This window comes from Dendronephthya gigantea, unplaced genomic scaffold, assembly GCF_004324835.1.
Source record: "Dendronephthya gigantea isolate DGI-Jeju-01 unplaced genomic scaffold, DenGig_1.0 000034F, whole genome shotgun sequence".
Lineage (NCBI taxonomy): Eukaryota > Metazoa > Cnidaria > Anthozoa > Malacalcyonacea > Nephtheidae > Dendronephthya > Dendronephthya gigantea.
The window spans coordinates 759,781-779,783 of NW_021163044.1; the positions used below are offsets into that span (position 1 = coordinate 759,781).

Below are 20,003 nucleotides of genomic sequence, written 5' to 3' on the forward strand. Positions count from 1 at the left end.
CAAGGAGGTAAATAGAAGAGTGCTTAGGCATATCTCAGCTAAACAAGCCAAATGCCATGCAATTTTACTCATGCATATTTCACCGAAATCAAATCGAGTTGTATTTGCGTGCATAATGTCCCAAGGCAGCTCCGACACTCTTGACTCCAACAATTCTTTCATTCTAGAGAAGAGAAAACCTCGGTAAAACAAAAAAATACTGACGTATAAGGCCTAGTCGAAGCACAAGTAAGTGTTATTTCAAGTCACAAATGTAAAATACACATATATTACTAGAACAATACCTATTATTCCCTGCGAGCAAGCGTTTGTGTTTCCCCTTCCCCATTTTTCGGCGCCGTAGCTCGTTCTGTGATAAAATAAGCAAGGAAAAACAAAATCAAGTTAACAGCTCACTCGCATTTTATATTTTGAATCGAAATATACAAGATATAGCAGTGAAAATCAACTAGAAATATGCCTCAAGGCGCTAATCTCTTCTGGCTTCTATTCAGTCAAATCATGCAACACGACGATGGAATTTAATTTGCAAAGCCAAAGATCAAGCCAACGAGTTCTTTTAACCACGACCACATATGTACCTGAGCAAGATTCTTCCAACTTTTCCCTAAACTTCGTCCTTCTTGAAGACTACCAAGTCTGAATTTCTAGTTTCAAGTTTCAACTCGAATTCGACCTTCTTTTATTGCCTCAAAGAACATTCCAACGAACAATGCAGTTTTCCTGTTTCCATGCATTTTAATTTTAACGTAGTGAAACGAAGCGTATTCCTTTGTTTTAAACCCATCAATTGCTGTGCTTTGCTACGATCTCAGCCGGACCAGTGACTACGATACGGTTGAAGTAGAATTCACTCCAATAACGGCAGAAAATAAAAGCTTCTCAATAGATTAACTATTGTTTTAAATGCGTTCGTCGTATGGAGCAAGACGTTTGAAACAGGCTACTGAAAACTGCTATAAGGCACGTTCATGAAAGGTTATGTAACTTCAGAGAAGATGTGTATTGGGGCTTGCGTGGTAGTAGCACCTTGTGTAGTCGTGTTGATATTCTTTGATAGTTGCCATAGCAAAGTTAAGATTTGGCTAAAAGTTTAGCAATGCAACCCTGTATAATTGTTAGTATATTCGCATCATGTCTAGCGTGTTCATCGGTTCACTAGTTCTTTTTGGTTCTACCTGTATAAAATAAAATTTTGATCTCAGGAGGAGTAGAGGATTGACTAAAACATCACCAGGAGATTTAATCTGTTTGACTCAAATTGTCTGCTCACACAGTGAGACAGACCCCTTCGCAACATTTGTTGATAACAAAAACATTTTATTAACTGAGTAAAAAAATTAGAATATATACAACACAGAACATTATTTATGAGTATTAAAAGTATTCTTAATTATGTATCTTTTATGTCTCTCGTAATTTAACATTACATGCATTATTTATCTCTAAAGTGATCTAATATTTAATAACCTAAAAATCATGTTATTTACATATGCCAAGACATGAAGACCACAATGAACAACGCCTATAAACTATCAGCCAATCAAGCTCTAGGTCCCTGTGGAGCTCCTGTAGTTTTATTGTACAGCCTGATTAAAGCATGTATCCTAGTATCACACAGACAAACAAGAAAATGAGTCTAACATCTGCTCTCAGGATTCTGTTTGCTCCATTTTTAACGCCAGTAACTTCCCGTTTTAAATCATCAATCTCTTTTTGTTGCTTGTTAATCTTAGTCGAGTCCAGTCTTCGATTTCGCTCCAGGTTATCAATCCTTCGTTTCATACTTTCCATCTTTGCCACCCGATCAGCATTGCTTGCGTCATATTTCCTGTGTTCTTCTTGGAACTTTGCTTTGGTTTCGGCGAAATCCTTTTTCATTTTTTTCTGTTTGTCGAGAAGATTGTTTACGTGTGTTTTAAGATCATTTTTAATTCCGTTCACACTGGCATTTATCTTTTTAATGGACGCACGTACGGACCCAACTGAATCTTTAACTACTCGAAGCTCTTTGTGAAGAATCTCGCTAGCTCGTGAGATTTCGTTTACGATGTTCTGTTGTAGTTTCACCCTCGTTTGGTTCAGCTCGTTGCGAATATTCTTTAAGGTTTTGGCCGTATCATTATGAAACTTCGTTTGCTTTTCTTCAACGCGTTTCACTTCAGAGAGGAGGGCATCCGAATGATATGCTATTTTGAAATGAAGTGTCTCATTGTGCTGTGACAACAACTTTACGATATCATCAATCTCTTCGTCTGTTCGCTCCGAAAGACGTCTAAGTTTCGTTATGGTTTTATTCAACTCTTGTCTCAGGTCATCAACAGCCGATGTAACGAATGACGTTATATCTAAATGTACGGACTTGTTCAATTGCGCCAGATCGTTTTGCAAAAGGATGATGTCATTTTGAATGGCGTTCAAACTTCCACTCAAACGAGACAACTTCGAGTCTGACGAAACATTCATTCTTGACACATCTTTGCTTAGGCTTCGGACTGTTAAAAGAAGAGCATTCAGATGACTTTGGATTTGCTTTAAGTTCGGTCTCCAATTCCCTTCAGTCATCCGTGTAGTGTTAGAGGAATTGGGAGATTTCATCTGGCGAATTTCCTCCTGAATTGTGTTCATTTGTTCGTTAGTGAACCGTCGCAAGGATTTTTCTGTGTCATTCATTGCTTTCATTTGCCTTGAAATAGACGCGAAATTCTCGTCGTCATTCCGTGATTTCTGTTCTAATCTTGCTTCGAGGAATTTAACGTCTCCACGAAGTTTGTCGAACTCCACGCCAAGATAGATAAAACCACCAGAGATAATAAGAATGAACAAGATGATTAGAAGTACCTTCAAGAAACATGCTTTAGAATATGATTTTTCTGATGAGTTCTTGTTTTGGAATTCGCATGGCCACGGGCTCGGCAAGGATACCTGAAACTTCTCCATATTCTCTTCTCGGGATGACTAACATCAAAATACCCAACAACCTCGGGTATATTTTGCTTAAAACCCTCTATGCTACGTTTGCACGTGTCACACTTGTTGCCATCTGATTGGTTCAGCGTGACAGTGCAATATATTGGGAAAGTACCTAATACGTGAGCACTGTTTATTTCATCATTGACGTTAATGGGTTTGCTGAATATGCACAAAATGCAATTTCAAGTGTTTTCAACTCGTTCCCCGCTGAGCTTGAAAGCTGTTCAGCACATTCCGCTCATTCCTTCCAACCAATCTGAAATATGATAGATGTGCCTCGTGCCCCATATAGATTCATGAATTTACACCTAATGCCGACAACACCGTCTTGAAACGGTCTCCAAAACATGAAGGCGTGTTGCAGTCTAGCATAAACAACTTTGTGTTCAGTTGCTGCCAAATACGGTAGCCACAGCAGGTGTTGAACAGGTTTGATAAGAATGCCTTAAGTTGCAATTTTCAAAACTTGTGCTGCTTAGGTCCAAATGCTGCTTATCAGGACAGTAGACTTTACTTCGAGATCATGTTCAAAATTATTGTAGTTTTCCCGAATGTCTTCCGGGGAATATTCCTGTAAGATCTAAGATCTTGCTCATGAACTAAACAACATATATATAGACAAAAGAAGTGCTAAAAAACTCACCTGGTCATTAATCAATGAAAATTTAAAATAAACACAATGAAACAGTGTCGATCACATAAAAAAACTTTATTATAGTGTTAGACACAGAAAATTACAAATATATTAAACCTGCCATTTTAAGGACTATTTACATGAAATTAATGAAGATACTGCAACGCCTTGCTAACAGGTGTTTTATTAAGTTGATATCGGAGTTGTTTCGGATCAATTTACCTCAAAAACACAACAAGAACTTCGACGTTTCGAGCGAAGAAACTTCGTTAGGAAGGTCGAAGCCCTTGTTTTGCTTTTCAGGTAATATTATATGAATTGAGTTTTTGGTTATTTGTGATTTATTGATGAGCTTGAGAAGTCGTTTCATTGATCCAAAACAACCCGGTGGAGTGCTTCCATGCAGTAGCCTCACTGCCTTATACCGTCTTTAGATGTTTGATCAACTAAAAAGTAAAATCCGCCATATTTATACACCTTATGATTTCATCTATGTCACGCAGTACTTCTTAAACCATTGTGATTCTATATTACAATTTTTAAATATCAGTATTTATCAGTCTAATTACTCTAATATAATCAACCATAGTTTTAATTATCAATTTAGATAATTATGGAAAAGCGCGATAAACACAGTTAAAACAATGAACTTTATATTAGATCCAGTTATTGAATTCGCTCCGTTTTTTAGTTCTTCAATTCTTCTTGATCTTTAATAATCTTTTTTTTGCTGGGCTTCCCTCCTTGAATTCAGTATTTTTTCCTGTTCCAGGTTCGCGACCTTTTCTTTCAGTGTTTCCGTTTCCGTCTTTTGTTTGGAAATAGCAGAATCGTGTTTCCTGTCCTGTTCCTGGTAATCTTTGCTAATTTCTTCGAAATCTTTTTTCATTTTTTTCTCTTCCGTTTCAATATCGTTGATCTTTGTTTGTAAATCGTTCTCGACCGTGGCCACTTTTCGACTGAGGTTTGTAACTGAGGATCGCAAAGACGCAATGGAATTCTCAAAAACTTGAAGTGCGTCATGCCAGCTTTTGTTGGCCTCGGTGATTTTATTGTGGAAATTTACCTGTAAAATGTCGCGAGTGCTGTTCAAGTCGCCGCGAAGATTGTTCAAGCTTGTCTTAGTCTTGTTATGAAATTTCAATTGTTTTTTCTCAAGATCTTTGACTTTCGAATACAGGATATCTGAGTGATACGCTATTTTGAAGTGTAACGTTTCATTTTGTCGAGTCATGAGTTTAATAACATCCTCAATAACTTGGTTCGTTTTGTTCCAGTGTCTCCAAAGTTGAGTTACATTTGTCACGGTGGAGTTCCTTAGCGTATCAAAATCTTTCCTCACGTCTTTGACGGTAAAAACGAAGTCGGACAGTTTTCTATGTACAGTGTTATTTAGTTGCATCATCTCGATGCTAAGTCTTATAAGGTCATATCTCGCCTTCTTTATATTGATGCGCAAATGATTTATTTTCGAGTCTGAAGATCTGTTCATTCTCAAAACACCTTCGCTTAGATTTCCGATCATAGAAATAACGTCATTTAAACGTTCATTCATGTCCTTAAAACTCGCACGTAACTCTGGACCGATGCTTGGTACAGTTATGTTGTCATCTGCTGTTTTTATAGGTTCCTTCGTATTGGCTGACGTTCGACTGTCTATGTACTGCCGCAAGTCGTTCTTCAACGCTGTCTGGATTCTAAATTTCGTCTTATTTGCTTCCCGTAGATTAAACTCGTTCTCTCTCTTAAGAGAATTGATTTCATCATCGTGTTCGATGTCTTTTAGAGACAGATAGCAAACAAAACCAACCAGACCAACGACAACACAAAACAGAAATCCAAAGAACACGCGTTGTACGGAACATTTACCTTCATTGCTTGATGAAGCCATCTCTACTTCCAATTTGCCCATCAAATTTTTTCAGTCTTCGTAGGGAGAGACGTATCACCAAAATACTGAACAATCTTGGCTATATTTTGCCTTTAAGTAGCCACAGGTAGCCATTTGATTGGTTCATATAGTTGAGATACAATGACAAGGGAAAGTCCCTTGAGAAGAGAGGAGGGAAATTACCTCATCACACCGCTTTGAATAAGGACTAAATTAAGGACCTTAAAAGAATAAATTAAGGACCTTGAATAAGGACTTTAATTAAGGACCGTCTTTTCGTAACATTCAACTGTAATGGCTATCTTAAGAAACACTATCCATTACATCATTTTGATTCACTTGTCTTTCCTTTCTAGGGACTTTCCCTTGTTACTGCGCCCTAATGATTGACCAATTAGATAACTACACGTGTGGGTGACATAAAAAAGTAACAACAAAAACCTGGAGTTATCATGAACTGATATTCATGAATCTGACGAAGGACTATAAAACTGGAGTCTGCATAACTCATCCACTGTACGCGCTTTGCATGATGGATGTCACAATAACAATCAATAATTAAGATAGCGTATACTTTAAGTAAAGTTCAATAAAAAATCAAATCTATACGCAACTAAAATTAATTCCTATGTAAGACTAAATATGGGCAAAAATAATTTACTTCCGAGGTCAGAATGGATGACATTCATATACTGAATATCATCTAGTTCAATCTTTCCTCGACTGGTTCATCTTTTCTTAATATAATTTTTTTGTTCATCAACGAATTAAACAGATCAACCTTAATATTTCTAGAGTAAGTGAAGTCTTAAACTGAAACAATCTTTTTCCGAAAATGTGTTTGTTCATTCAACGCCAGGTATCTTTTCCCAAGAGGTTGTAAGTTTAGACTGTTTAGTTCGAAAACTTTATCGAGTTTTTCTCTGCATTCAATTGAGCCTTTTGCGTTGAAGCATCCCACCCCTCGCTCTAATTCGACGTCGCTCCCTGTCGACGAGCCTCCGTAACATCCCGATGTCGAACACTCGCTGTCACTCGTCGACCCTTCCGTGGTCTTCGTCACATGTCGTAATGTGGATAAAGATAAAGACTTTTGCCGGATGTTGACATCTTTTGCCTGTTTGCTCACGTCAGCGTCTATTTGTGACAAAGGACGTTCTTTCCGTGCAGGCTCTGATGTCTTTCGTGTGTTTTTTCCTTCAACAACTTTATCCTGCCGTCCAGAATCTAAAAGTTGGCAACTCAACGATCTTCTCTCCAACCTCTGCAGAGATGCAACTCTCTTGCGAGAAACATCGACAATCGTCGTCGATTGTGATCGGCTTGCATTCGCCTTTGGACGGACTTGTCTCGGTGTTGAAGTATCGCGGGGGGCTTCGACGTACTCGAAGGATGTCTCTTGTAGTCCATGAACGCCATTCTTTATCTTCTTGCTCGAATTTTGTTGCTCATTTTTTAGGGGTTTTGAAAGCGGCTCTTTCTTGCGAGTTTCAAAGCTCTTCTCTCGCTCCTGTTTTGTGCGCGTTCTTCCATTGATGAGAGTATCCTTGTTAGGACTACAAGGGTTTGTCAGGGATTTTTCAGGCGAGTCTTCGTGTTCGTCGTTTGCTCCGAATATACCCCCTTGTGCAGCGGCGATTACCTTGAGATCTTGGATATGTTGGTTAAGTGATGTCAGCTGTGTTAACAATGCCTGATCTTGCTTGCGTAGCGACATCTATGAGAGGTAGAAATATAGACAAATTAATAACCTTAAACTGACACGTTAATAAACAAAGAGGATAGATAAAGCAAGTGGTATAATTTAATGAACTAGCTGATAAAAACGAAGAGAATGATATGGTTCTCAGAACGATTAGATCATTAGTAAATGAATATGGTCATATATTTGAAATCATCTTTACCTAAATTCTGACCTCTCGCGTTTAAACAATCTACATTGCTCCATACAAAAAAGTATTTTTTTGGTGTTGTTTTTAGGAAATTATGCCTGTCTCTGTTTGCCTTAAGTACATTCATTTCATTGTCTAAAGTCAACACTCAAAGGGCATCCCGTGACGAATTGTTTTTGCAAAGCTGTATTTTAATATCACAAACAAAATAATTCACCACGCAATTCTCGTGGTCATTTAGGCACAGATCAGTAATGCAACTTTGAATTTACCGTCCAACTACGTGCAAGAGAGTAAATGATAAAATAATTGAAGTAAATTGTATGAAAATGAGTCTTTCTATCAAATTTACGGATACAAACATGCATGTCTTTTATGTGTAAAAAAAGTCTGGGTGTGGAAACATATATTTGCCAAATATCGCATGCCGGGAAGGTTAAAGATGGTTTAATTGTTACAAGACCTTGTCATCGCCAATTATTGTCTCATCTCTTCCATATGGACGTCATAAAAACTAGGCGTATACAATCATTTAGTTTGAAAAACCATTTTAATAGCAAAGACAAAATTCCGAATGGAGCAGAGAATCCGTTCGATAACGAATTCTAATGGAACTGAACAGTATCGAGCATGGATTAGCGCGGAAAACGTCGTTTATAGTTGCATTATAGGTTCTTTTCTTATAACATTTGAGTACATCTGCATGACTGCATACTGAACGACGATAGTTCACTTACAGTATTACTGTAAATACTGCATCAAACTTAAGAACGAACACAATCTCCTTCAATCAACAGTGGCAATTTCACTTCCATGCAGTCCAGTGAATCTCAATTAACTATTTTTATTACCCTTCTTCAAGAGTTAGAGATCAGAAAAAATGGTAAAACGAGCAAAGCCTGCCTCAAGGAGTTGATTGCTGTCCTGTGGTCTTGCTTGCTGCCAACGGATTAGCCGGTAATGTAGGAATGTACACAAATATATAAATTAAACCTTTCATTGTCAACCCCCCGACATGCATACATTTACTTTCCATTTGCCAAACACTTATTAATCGTGCTTCCTGATCGAGTTATAGGTTTGGCTGGAAATGATTGAAGAGCACTTTCCCTCCTTTGTTACTTCACAAAAATGAAGCTATGCCAGGTACAACAATTTTGCAAAAATATCGTAAAACAGCAACAGTCAGCACACTGGAAATCATGGAGCTTCTAAGTCAAAGTCGTTCTGAAGTATTTCTACCTGGGCATCTATACAACGCATGCGTGACAAACACGTTTAAAAGAAGATGTTTCGTTCTTATCTTTCAACACAGATTGTCTTTTTATCTTTCCATATATAAGAATCACGTTTTATCGATTTTACACGAGTAATTTCCTGCTAACAGCTTTTCTAGGTCATAACGATCGAATATCAAGGATAATGACCTGATGTGCTAAAATATGCAAACGTTGAGAACAAGCAGATATAAGTACATCGAATAGGATCATCCTCAATCCTATCTTCCTAATTTAGATTACCCAACCTATATTCAGCAGCTTATATCAGGTGTGGCTATCGAGTCTTATTAAACGATAATACTTAATGAAGCTTTTAGGAAGGCCGTCAGAAAATAGACACCATAAACGCCAGCCGAATGTAGGCATTCGAATATCTTTGAAAAACCCACCGGATCTCAGTGACCTCAAATTACCTAACTTAACTGTAGTGATTAGTGTTTGTTGTGACTCGAGGCTACGTTGTTGACATTAGAAGCACTAAGGTATGACTACAATGCTCCACTTCTGAGTTCTGACCAAAGACGTGTGTTTGAAATCAACCGCGCATGTTGAATACCCCGGCTATTATCCGTAGTAAAATTGATTTAAGCTCATGCGGAAACCGCCACGGCTTGATGGCTATCATTTTATCACTACCAACCCTTAATAAACGCTAAATTGCAATAAAGTATGCCTTCATTAGCGGGTTCTTTGAAATTAAAAATGAAAGAGCTGTCTTACCATTTCACGTCTTAACGTAGCGATACATCGCCCCAAACGTTTTCCGGGATCTTGTGACAGATCAACTGCTGTTTTTTCATCGACACTCCGACGATCTCGTTCCGTTCTTTTACTTTCGACTGTGAATTCGGGAAAGAAGTCCGATTGCGGCCTGGCGGTATTTACTTTTCTTTGAGATGCGTCTCGTCTTCGTACAACCGGTTTCACCAACCCTTCGTCTCTTCGTTCTTCAAAAACATCCAGCGAAATATCACGAACATAATTCTTCCTACGCAAGCAAACTTCTGATCGGCTTCTTTCTAGACCCAATGATCTCTGCGTCTTCTTTGTGTCCTGTGTATTATTCACGCCACATCGAGCGACATTGTTTGTAGAACTAAACCCGAGGCTTGTACTTTTTGCTTTTGATCTCTTCAGCAACAATCGTTCTTCCACTTCCTTCAACGGAACAATGGTTTGCGATATTGTTCTTCTCACAACTACAAAATTCCCGGCAGCCATTTTTGAATGAAGGGTTTCTTCAGCCGTCTTCGCGTGGTCCTTGCTCTACATCAAAGTTGTTCAAACGCCGGCTTAGCCGTCAATATTGAACGTACGTTGCTAGCTGATGGATCAGTCTAGCACCTCATCACTTTGCGATGAATTTTTAATTAAATCACTGGCTGTTTGTCAGGTGTCAGCACATTCAGTCAAGTACGGACAAAAGTATTATGTGATATCGCGGCTATTAACCTACTCTTGACGAATCTCCACACAATAGTCGCTTAAATATCACCGTGATTTTAATGACTGTATCTATTAAATGTGATATTGTTTCACGGACGGCGTTTTCTTTTATTGTGGGCGGATTAAAACAAATCTAATTTAAGCTGACTCAGCTGTGACAGAAATGGTTTCATATTTCACTTTTTAGGTGGCGTTATTCCGGCATGCCACTTGACTGTTTTGTAGTATGATAGATGAAGCAGTGAAATCTAACACAACATTTTAGATTTCGTTATTTTAGAGTTTACGAAGATGAACAGAATGTCGGCATTTCTCATTTCTCTATCATCGTCATGAAAGGTGAAGGGAAGAAACATCAAAGTTTGTATGTTTTTTGTCCCCAACTGTATAGAAAAGTGTCCATTGCTCACGTTTGTATAAAAAGATAAGCAACCTCTCCGAAAAAACATGAAACAACACTCTCCCCTGGAATATTTCGAGTGGAGTAGGGAAAAGAAAGATAGCATTCATTTATTTATAATTATATTAAAGGTATTAAGGGATCGTTGCCCCGAAGTACAGGACCAATGAGAAGACAAATAAGCTACGTTATAAGGATTCTATTCTGTATGGAGGAAGACTTCGGAGTGAAGTAAAAATTCACAGTTTAAACTTAACTCTCTCTGTCTGTGACCACCATGGACCAGTGGTCACCACTGACTTTCCGATGACCACTGAGCTATACAGCTCAGTGAGTAATGTTTCCACAAAGGACCATTCTATTTTTAAATTTTTTTTTAATCCGTTTCCTTTTTGACGGCGGAAACAGCGGAAATATTCTCGACGCGCGAATGTTTTGAAAATATCTACGGAGCAATCTGATTGGTCAACTGGCTATTTCGACGAGATTACTTCCGGTATTGTTCCTGACGTCATGTTGTGATGGATCTTCGCTTTGAGAGAAGTAAAAATTTCTGAAGATATCTTGGCCTTTGGTGAGTAATCTCTCGATTTCTTTGCAATCATAGCAAATAATTTGCATTTTTTTCTTGAAAATAAAATGCTGAATGATTTTTCCAGCGAAATCTGCGCTTATTTCCTTAAATCATTTTCGTAAACGTTAAGAATTCTTTATCGACCTGCGTTCTGTTGTCTTGCATTTTTTGCATTTCATGCAAAATTCTGATGTTTATATAGGCATATTTTCCAGTAAACTATGCCTGTATTCCCTCAGGGAATCTTGTATTTTTTAGCTAATCACACAAAGCGGGATATCCATGCACTTACTGCTCGTTTTTGCTCAATTTTTTTCGAGGTTTGAAAAATATCACGACGTATGTAAATACGACTTTTATCCACTCGATTCGCGGAATCGTTCAGCATTTGTGGTCTAAAGCTTCCTTTTATATACCTTAGGACTATTAATATTCGCTTACAACGATGCAAACACAACAATTCTACCCAGATCTAAGATTTAACATTGTTGCTTTGAAAAAAAAAGAATGTAACGTAGAATAGTATTCAAAATTACACCGCTTCACTTCCTGTCAACATCAATACGGTTTGTAAATTTCAAACCTTGTTCAAATCCTTTTCTTAACCGTATCATCTGTGAACGTTGTTTGCTAACTATGTAGTTAAATGATTGAGTAAGGTTTCCTTTCTATGTTACTGCTTGTGCAGGAGTGAAAACTCGTGGGGGATACGTAAAATATTCACGGATATTTACTTTTCTAACACACAGAATATGCCTACTTCAGTTTTCAAACATGATAGGAATTTGCCAACATATTTGACACTTTATAGTACATGTCATAACAGATGTTTTAAGGATATTTCTGCCCCTAAGTGTACAGTACAGATATGCAAAACAATGCAATACTAGATGATATACAATATTACCTTCCCATTTTGCAATTTTCCCTAACATTCCTGCTGTGTCTCGCAGACCTGTAGGCTGTAACGGTTTCGTTTGTTGGCAGGTGTGCAAGCATCAGGGCCATGTGATTGGATAAGATGAAAAGAACTCGAGAAGAGCACGAGAAAGTTTACGGTCAACACAGGGGATTTTCGCATCCAGTTTTAGCACCAGCTCCAGTTGGCCTTCCTGGTAATTTTGATCCTATACCAGAAAATATTGCTGTATCCATGGGACAGTATCAGTCTAATCCACAGATACCTCCTCAAAATTATCCGTAAGTTATCTTACTTTTACTAGCTTGAAATCAAGTACGGAGAGTGTTGTGTTTTGAAGGGAAAAATTTGTCTGCCGTACTAAAATACTTCGTGTTGTAGTCTGTCACACCAATTTCCTCTGTGTGCGATTGATTGTTCTTATTCTCTAGGGTTGCAGGACCTGCTGGTCCAGGACAAGGTCATAGTCCATTGCCTTCTCATCCACAGGTAAAAACAATACATGAAAATTTAATTTCAAGTGATTCATCTTGTTGAGAAACGAAAAGTTAATCAGTTATATGATATGAAATGTTTTATTTCTAGGCTCACATTCACCCGCCTGGAGCACAAGCTCATATGCAGGGACCAGGGGGCCCCGGCCAGCAACAATTTCAACGACTAAAGGTCAGTCAAATGTGTGATCAACGTCAACATTCTACCAAGTGCTGATTACTGCTTTAAGAAACATGCCAATGTTCCTAAACCACCATTTCTATCTTTGCTTCAGGTTGAAGATGCTTTGTCCTACCTTGATCAAGTGAAAATGCAGTTTGGTAATCAACCTCAAGTGTACAACGACTTCTTGGATATCATGAAAGAATTTAAATCGCAAAGGTGCTTACAGATATGCTCAGAGTTTTACAATAACATCAAAAGAATGTCCTCAAACTGTTATAACTAATCATCTCTTATATTTATTTCTTTTTCTCAAAGTATCGACACACCTGGTGTAATCAGCCGTGTCTCCAACCTCTTCAAAGGTCATCCTGAATTGATTGTTGGTTTTAACACCTTCCTTCCTCCTGGCTATAAAATAGAAGTTCACCCTAATGACGCAAACTCTATATCTTACACAACCCCACATCAAACAACTTTACAGAAGACGTCATTGACTGGTCAGTCTGTCCATACGGTAGGTGCTGTACTTAGGAGATGCTGGTGCATTTACGGCGGTGTGATTTGAGGGATGTCATTGAGGGGTGTGATTTGAGGGGTGTGACAAGATGTGGGGAGAGTAATTTATAGTTTGTCATCTTTTGGAAAATAGATCAGCCTGACGGGCAATCATGGTGCTCATAATGTATCCCATGTTCCATCCTTCCCACTCCATCCTTCGTCACAACAACCGCAGCAACAGCAAACCTCTCAACAACCTCCCACAACTCATGTCCAGCAACAGCAGTCCCAGCACCAGCAGTTGTCAACATTATCTCAACATGCAACGTCGCAACAACAGGGGAAACTTCCAACCAACAATCTTCCACAACCACAGCAGCCAATACCACATCAGAATCAACAACAGCCAAGAGGTCTTCATTCACCTCCAACAAATCAAAATCAGGTATGTACAGAGTTGCATAACATTGTTATCTGTCTGTGCATGTCACCATCATTACTTGGTCCACTATTAGAACTACCACTGCCGTGTTCTGACCTGTATCATGATTGATTTTCAGCCTCAACAACCCGTTGAGTTCAACCATGCAATCAATTATGTAAATAAAATAAAGGTATGTGGATAAATGGGTAAAAAACTTTATTACTGTGTCAACTAATTGAGAACACTAGGCATGTGCATCATTCACCAACTGTCAAGGCTTCAGGAGACAACAATGAAGACTTGTTTTCATTGTTTATTTCTAGACTCGCTTCCAAGGACAGCCAGATACGTACAAGGCTTTCTTGGAAATACTGCACACATATCAGAAAGAACAGAAGAACATCAAAGATGTATGTTTTCTAGAATTTTGATAATAAAAGGAAAATCCAAGTCTAAAATAACATCTATGATTGTTGATATTGATATAGGCTGCCTCGCAAGGAGGGATCATAGACCCAGACGTATGTATACAGAATCATCTTGAATCTGTTTTCCTACATATTTGATGCTTGAGGTTTGCTGCAAATAAATTTACTTAATTTAGCATATATCTGGCTACAGCATTGAATCTTTTCCTTTATTTTCAGGGACCACATATCACGGAGCAAGAGGTAGGTTTGTCAAAGACACTGCTTAGAAATGCTTAACTGAAATCAAATTGTTTAGTGAAATATGAATTAATATAATGCATTTCTGTTGCATTTAGATGTATGTGCGTGAAGCAAAACTTGCAAACGATGTTTACAAACAAGTTGCAAAATTGTTCAAGAATCAAGAAGATCTACTTCAAGAATTCAGTCAGTTTCTTCCAGATGCTAATGGCGCTCAATTGAGCGGACTGGTGCGTTTCCTTTTCAAGAATTTGCCAGCAATATTTCTTTTTCCCCCGTTCTTCATGTTACAATAATTCTCTCCGCAGAGTGCTCTTTCTAAGCGAGCTCACCATCAAATTTCAAATTTCACGTCATCGTATGGTCCGCCGAGTAAAAAGCAAGCATGTAAGTCGAGATCTTGTCAAATCATAGCTCAAATATTCCGTCTGTAGTTGAAACGATTCGTAATTAACATACCTGGTTTGTTTACTGTAGTGAGTTCAAACTCTGTGAAGAGAAATCTTGGCCAGATACGAAGGTCATCCACCTCTCTCCAGGGCAAGGTAAGGCTGACGAAAATGAAAGGTTTTGTCGTTTCGCTGCTTGTAAAGTTTCCCAAAATTCGCGAGGATGTCCAGGCATTAAATTGAAAGACGTTATAACTATGTTTTTGTTTAGGTGAAGTCAAAGTCATCTGGAATAAAGGAGATAAGTTTATCTGATCCAACTAGTTTTGGTTCCGTTGCAGAGTTCGCTTTCTTTGACAAGGTATCCCACGTTTAACATCACAATTTCTAGTCTAGGACAGCTTCTTAAACTGTCTGTTTTTCCAGGTGAGGAAGGCACTGCGCAGTCAAAAAGTTTACGAAGATTTCCTCCGTTGTCTCAAGTTGTTCAATCAAGAAGTTATCTCCAGAGCTGATTTGGTTCAACTGGTGTCCTCTTTCCTAGGGTACGTGCATGTAAAGATGTTCTTGAACCTCTGATGATTTCAGTGTTTAAATAATAATACGTTGCCTTTTGCAGGAAATTTCCCGAGTTGTTCAAATGGTTTAAGGAATTTCTCGGCTACAAAGATTCAAGTCCGATGGAGACTCCAGGTTTTAAAGAGCGCACCTCGGGAGAGCTAGCCCATCTTGAGATTGGTAAGGACATATGATAAACAGCCGGACGAGAGTTGGCCGTATCCAACGGTTGATTCAAGGCAATAATTGGCCGAGAACATTGGCCTATCAGAAACATGATTCATGAAGGTGTATAACCCGTTTTATGAAGGTCTATAACCTGTTTTATGAAGGTCTATAACCTGTTTTATGAAGGTCTATAACCTGTTTTATGAAGGTCTATAACCGGTTTCATGAAGGTCTATAACCCGTTTTATGAAGGTCTATAACCCGTTTTATGAAGGTCTATGACCGAGCGATGTCTGTCTTGTGTAGATTACTCATCTTGCAAACGTTGTGGTACAAGCTATCGAGCACTTCCCAAGAGTTATACTCAACCAAAATGCAGCGGACGTACCGCCTTATGCCGCGAGGTCCTCAACGACACCTGGGTGTCTTTCCCGAGCTGGTCCGAGGACACGACATTCCTGGGAACGAAGAAGACACAATACGAAGAGTACATCTTCCGTTGCGAGGATGAAAGATTCGAGTTGGATGGAATTCTTGAGGTGAATTTGTCGACGATACGCGTCCTTGAGGCGGTGCAGAAGAAACTGAATCATATGACATCGGAAGAGCAGCAGAAGTTCCGGCTGGATAGCTCACTTGGTGGAATGTCCGAAGTGATTCATAAAAAGGCAATTCAAAGGATATATGGCGATAAAGCCCCGGATATTATTGATGGCTTGAAGAAGACACCTGCTGTTGCTGTTCCGCTGGTGTTGAAGAGGTATGGTTTCAAAAAAAAACTTGTCTCGAACGCATGTCGATAAAAACGTTTGCCTGCATGTGATTCTTGTCACGAGCTGTTTCAATACGATGGACGCTTTTGTTGATGTTCTTTGAAATCAGATTGTTCATGCAGACATTCAACATCTAAACTACGATGTATCTTATCAGGTTGAAGATCAAGGAGGAGGAATGGAGGGCAGCTCAGCGTCTCTACAATAAAACATGGAGAGATCAAAATGAAAAGTATTATTTGAAGGTAATCTATCAGCGGCTGTCATCTGACTCCAGGTTCCTCTTCCCTGTCATGATTGTGAATATCATTTGTATTCTTAGTCGCTGGACTACCAAGGAATGACGTTCAAGCAAAATGACCTCAAAGCGATGCGGTCCAAGAGTTTGGTGACAGAAATTGAAAATATATATGACGAGGTAAGAGCGTGGGTCTTCTTGCTGAAGCAATGATGATATCCCACGAATTATTGCAAAATAATTTACTCCGATATTTCATATCAGAAACAAGAGCAAGCGGCAGAAGGCAATGCTGATCTCAGTGGACCACACATGATCTTTACATACAAGGTATGTATGTGGTTGAAACGGCGACATAATAGTCTGTCTTTGATTTGAAGACCTTTTAACTGCAGTGAGACCACTTGTACTTGCTTGTCACGAGGAAAAACAACCAGCAAGATTGGTAATGTCTCTAACAGATCACTTTCGTCGTAGGATAAATCTATTCTTGACGATGCTGCTGGTCTAATTGTGCACCACATGAAACGCCAGACCGGAATACACAAAGAAGACAAGTCAAAGATCAAATCTTTGCTCAGCATTTTTGTTCCAGATTTATTCTTTGCACCAAGGTTCGTACGAGAAGTATATGACAGAAGCGATAACTCCAGCGATAATGGTCCAGTGCACCTTAGTTACTAAAGAAAATAGCTGGCATTCTTGTGGTTTTCGTGTATCAAAGATGTTATGAACCCGTTTATCATGAAGTATTCAAACTTTTCACTTCTTTTTAGAGGTGAATTGAGTGATGACGAAGACTCTGTTAAAGACAGCAATGGCAATGGTAGCATTTCTCGTTGTAACTACTGGGCATAGTCATTTCGCCTAATTTCAATCACTGTGAACAAAAGTGACATTGAATATTTTTGTTGTTTTAGGAAGAGCTGAGCTTTCCAACGGACTGCCCGAGGCTGAGTCGGTAAGTTGACCTGAGTAGAGTAGTTTTGAAACAGCCTAAAGGTTCTACGAAGAAAATGAGTAATCTGACTGGGTATTTTCTTCAAGGCAATACATGTTTCACATTCGTTGTGTTTTCAGGATGATGCGTATAACCTGTATTTTGTGAACAACAACTGGTATATCTTTCTAAGACTTCATCAGGTCAGCACCATGTCATCACCTTCTAGTCACCCCTATAGTAACGGCTGTTTTTTATGCTGAATACTTCATGTAAATTCTCACTTGCACTGACAGATGTTATGCGAACGGTTGTTGAAAATGTACCAGCGGTCTGTCGAGATCGCCGAGGGTGAAGCTTCCGATAAGAAGCAAAGAAAAGAATCAACCGCTGTCGCGTTACGTCTGAAGGCTCCAACGGATATTGACGTTGAAGAATACTACCCAGCATTCCTTGATATGGTGCGAAATCTTTTAGACGGTGAGCTTTGATACTTTCTATAACATATAACATATACATGTCTTCTCTGGGTGTGTTTTCGACAGTTTCCATATATCAAATACGATGTTTCCTTAGAAAATATTGTTGGCTTAGGATTGTAGAAAGTTTGAAGTTACCTAGTATGTTCTCAGCATGGAGTTCGGTACTGCACAGATTGCACAAGTAAATTTGCATTGATGTTTCCTTTTTTCTTATCCAGGCAATATGGAAATGAGCAGTTTTGAGGATACGTGCAGAGAAATGTTTGGTGTACATGCTTACATCGTCTTCACCATTGATAAGCTAGTACAGAATATCGTACGACAGGTAACATGAATTTTAAAACAAAACTAAATCTATAAATATGTTCGTTTTGTGCTGCACTAACTTGATGCTGAATAACTCTATCAGTTCTAAAGTATTCTTCGTTTTATTCGCGTCCAGCTTCAGACCATTGTTGTTGAAGAGACTTGTGTTCAAGTCAAGGAACTTTATCAGCAAGAGCAAACACGCGAAGGGGCTGGGGGAAACTCTGCTACCCAGGTTCTTCGCCAAGAAGAGGAGATGTCGTATCAAAAGAAAGCTGAAACGTTGTTGAACGACGAGTGTTGTTATAAGTTTATCGTGGTGAGTGCACGCTGTAATATGAATTGTTAAATGTTATTTCTCAGGCACAAAATGTTGATTTTGATCTCTCCTCGTAACAGCACAAAGACAAGACAATTATCACGATTAGTATTGAGTTGATTGAGACGGAAGACACCCATTCTGAAGATATGTTGGTGATCGGGGTTCGTTGTTTTCCTTCCTTACAAATAATAGTAAAACTTTAACAGGAATGGTGCTTGAAACAGGGATGATACTAGATAAACGGGGATGATACTAGATAAACACGGATGATACTAGATAAACAGGGATGGTACAAAAAGTTCTTTCATCATTTTATAGAAGTGGAATGATTACGTGGACAAATATGTCATTAATCAAGAGATACCACCGGAGGTCACGGAACGGTTGAAAGTAAAACCAATATTTTTGCCAAGAACTGCGAAGCATAAACGCTCAAAGACAGCGACAGATGGTGAACGAACTGGCGTAGAAAGTGATGAACGTGGATGCAGGTACTAAACCAGACTGAGCCTTTTCTTTAAACGTTGCATTTCGTCTCTCAGAAGGCGACGAAAACAGTGGATTACCAGTTCAATGCTTTTTTTTGCAAAGTCCTCTCTGTGTTTAAGCAACTGTCATCGAGACTAAAATATGAGAAATTCTTTTTTACTCGCAGTCCATCGGCTGGCGAGGGCGAGGAGATGCCTCCTGATATCGTAAACGAAGATGGTATGGAATGCAAGATCTCTTCTAATTCCTATAAACTAGAGTTTGTCGCAGGTGGACTGAATTTCTTCTACAGGAAAAAGTCGTTGCCAAGAGCAAGACAGGTTTGTTGATCTGTCAATATCTGCCTATATTCTATGCTTTCACGTATTTTAAACAATGTACAAAGTTTAACCTGGAATTCTCTGCACTTCAGAACTACCCGAAGGTCACTCGAAAGTTAACGGAGAATTTCCAACGATGGCTCGAAAGTTGGGCGATGGATAACGTATCACGTGAGCAAAAAAGCACGTGTGACCAGTGGTTGGTTGGGCACTCCGAGGGTCTGCAACAGTGTACCACGACCAAGACAAATGTGCGGGACAATTTTAAGAGCTACACAAAATATCTTGTTGAATGGCCAGCTCCGCCTGTTCCTTCGTCTAATTCTACTCAAGCTCAGTAAACTCTGTCTGCATATGTAAAATATAGATTTGTATAGATCCTTTTAGATTTCGCTTGAGTGTATACAATACAAGAGAAGAGCGGTTTTGATAAGTTATAGTTTAGTCGCTAGAGGCAACTGCACGTTTCCTTGCACGTCATTTATTTGAATAGCGCTCAAGCAAATTTGAAGGTGTCTATTGATAATAATGTACAGTTTGCTTGCGTCAGCGTACGATAGAATTGCCTGCGAAATTGTTGACTCAATTCTGTTCTTTGAATTGTCGTGCGCCTGTTATGTATAATTATCGCTTCCTGGATAAAATATTTACAAGAACATCGTGTTTTTGCAGTGCTGTTTTTTGGGGTTGGGGCAGATGGGATCCTGAGGTGTACCACACGGTATATGTGGTAATAGTATAGTACCAAAGTACACC

General features: G+C 38.9%; 3 protein-coding genes across 4 annotated transcripts; 1 reads left to right on the plus strand and 2 right to left on the minus strand.

The window, feature by feature from the left end:
* Positions 1-1,593: 1,593 nt before the first annotated feature.
* On the minus strand, positions 1,594-2,940 carry LOC114525340 (rho GTPase-activating protein gacN-like). The gene has a single exon (XM_028546599.1). It carries the CDS (start codon positions 2,938-2,940, stop codon positions 1,594-1,596), a length of 1,347 nt encoding a protein of 448 aa, XP_028402400.1.
* A 2,838-nt stretch (positions 2,941-5,778) lies between these two features.
* LOC114525415 lies at positions 5,779-9,961 on the minus strand. The gene is made up of 2 exons (XM_028546746.1): positions 9,391-9,961; positions 5,779-7,215 (listed from the first exon to the last, which is right to left on the minus strand). The coding sequence occupies exons 1-2, from the start codon at positions 9,889-9,891 to the stop codon at positions 6,307-6,309; spliced, it is 1,410 nt and encodes a 469-aa protein (XP_028402547.1). The 5' UTR covers positions 9,892-9,961; the 3' UTR covers positions 5,779-6,306.
* Positions 9,962-10,740: 779 nt separating this feature from the next.
* Positions 10,741-19,897, plus strand: LOC114525427 (paired amphipathic helix protein Sin3a-like). 2 transcript variants are annotated; one of them, XM_028546760.1, is made up of 32 exons: positions 10,741-11,090; positions 12,078-12,290; positions 12,441-12,498; positions 12,595-12,675; positions 12,779-12,885; positions 12,985-13,183; positions 13,319-13,612; positions 13,728-13,781; positions 13,915-14,001; positions 14,080-14,112; positions 14,239-14,262; positions 14,358-14,492; positions 14,571-14,649; positions 14,740-14,807; positions 14,923-15,012; positions 15,078-15,196; positions 15,271-15,389; positions 15,684-16,137; positions 16,308-16,395; positions 16,473-16,568; positions 16,653-16,718; positions 16,866-17,002; positions 17,165-17,214; positions 17,309-17,349; positions 17,469-17,531; positions 17,625-17,808; positions 18,029-18,135; positions 18,253-18,435; positions 18,516-18,599; positions 18,757-18,929; positions 19,094-19,247; positions 19,340-19,897. In XM_028546760.1, the coding sequence occupies exons 2-32, from the start codon at positions 12,112-12,114 to the stop codon at positions 19,586-19,588; spliced, it is 3,855 nt and encodes a 1,284-aa protein (XP_028402561.1). In that variant the 5' UTR covers positions 10,741-11,090; positions 12,078-12,111; the 3' UTR covers positions 19,589-19,897. The 2 variants fall into 2 exon arrangements, with proteins under 2 accessions (XP_028402561.1, XP_028402562.1); XM_028546761.1 differs by lacking the exon at positions 10,741-11,090 and adding an exon at positions 11,115-11,656.
* Positions 19,898-20,003: the final 106 nt, after the last annotated feature.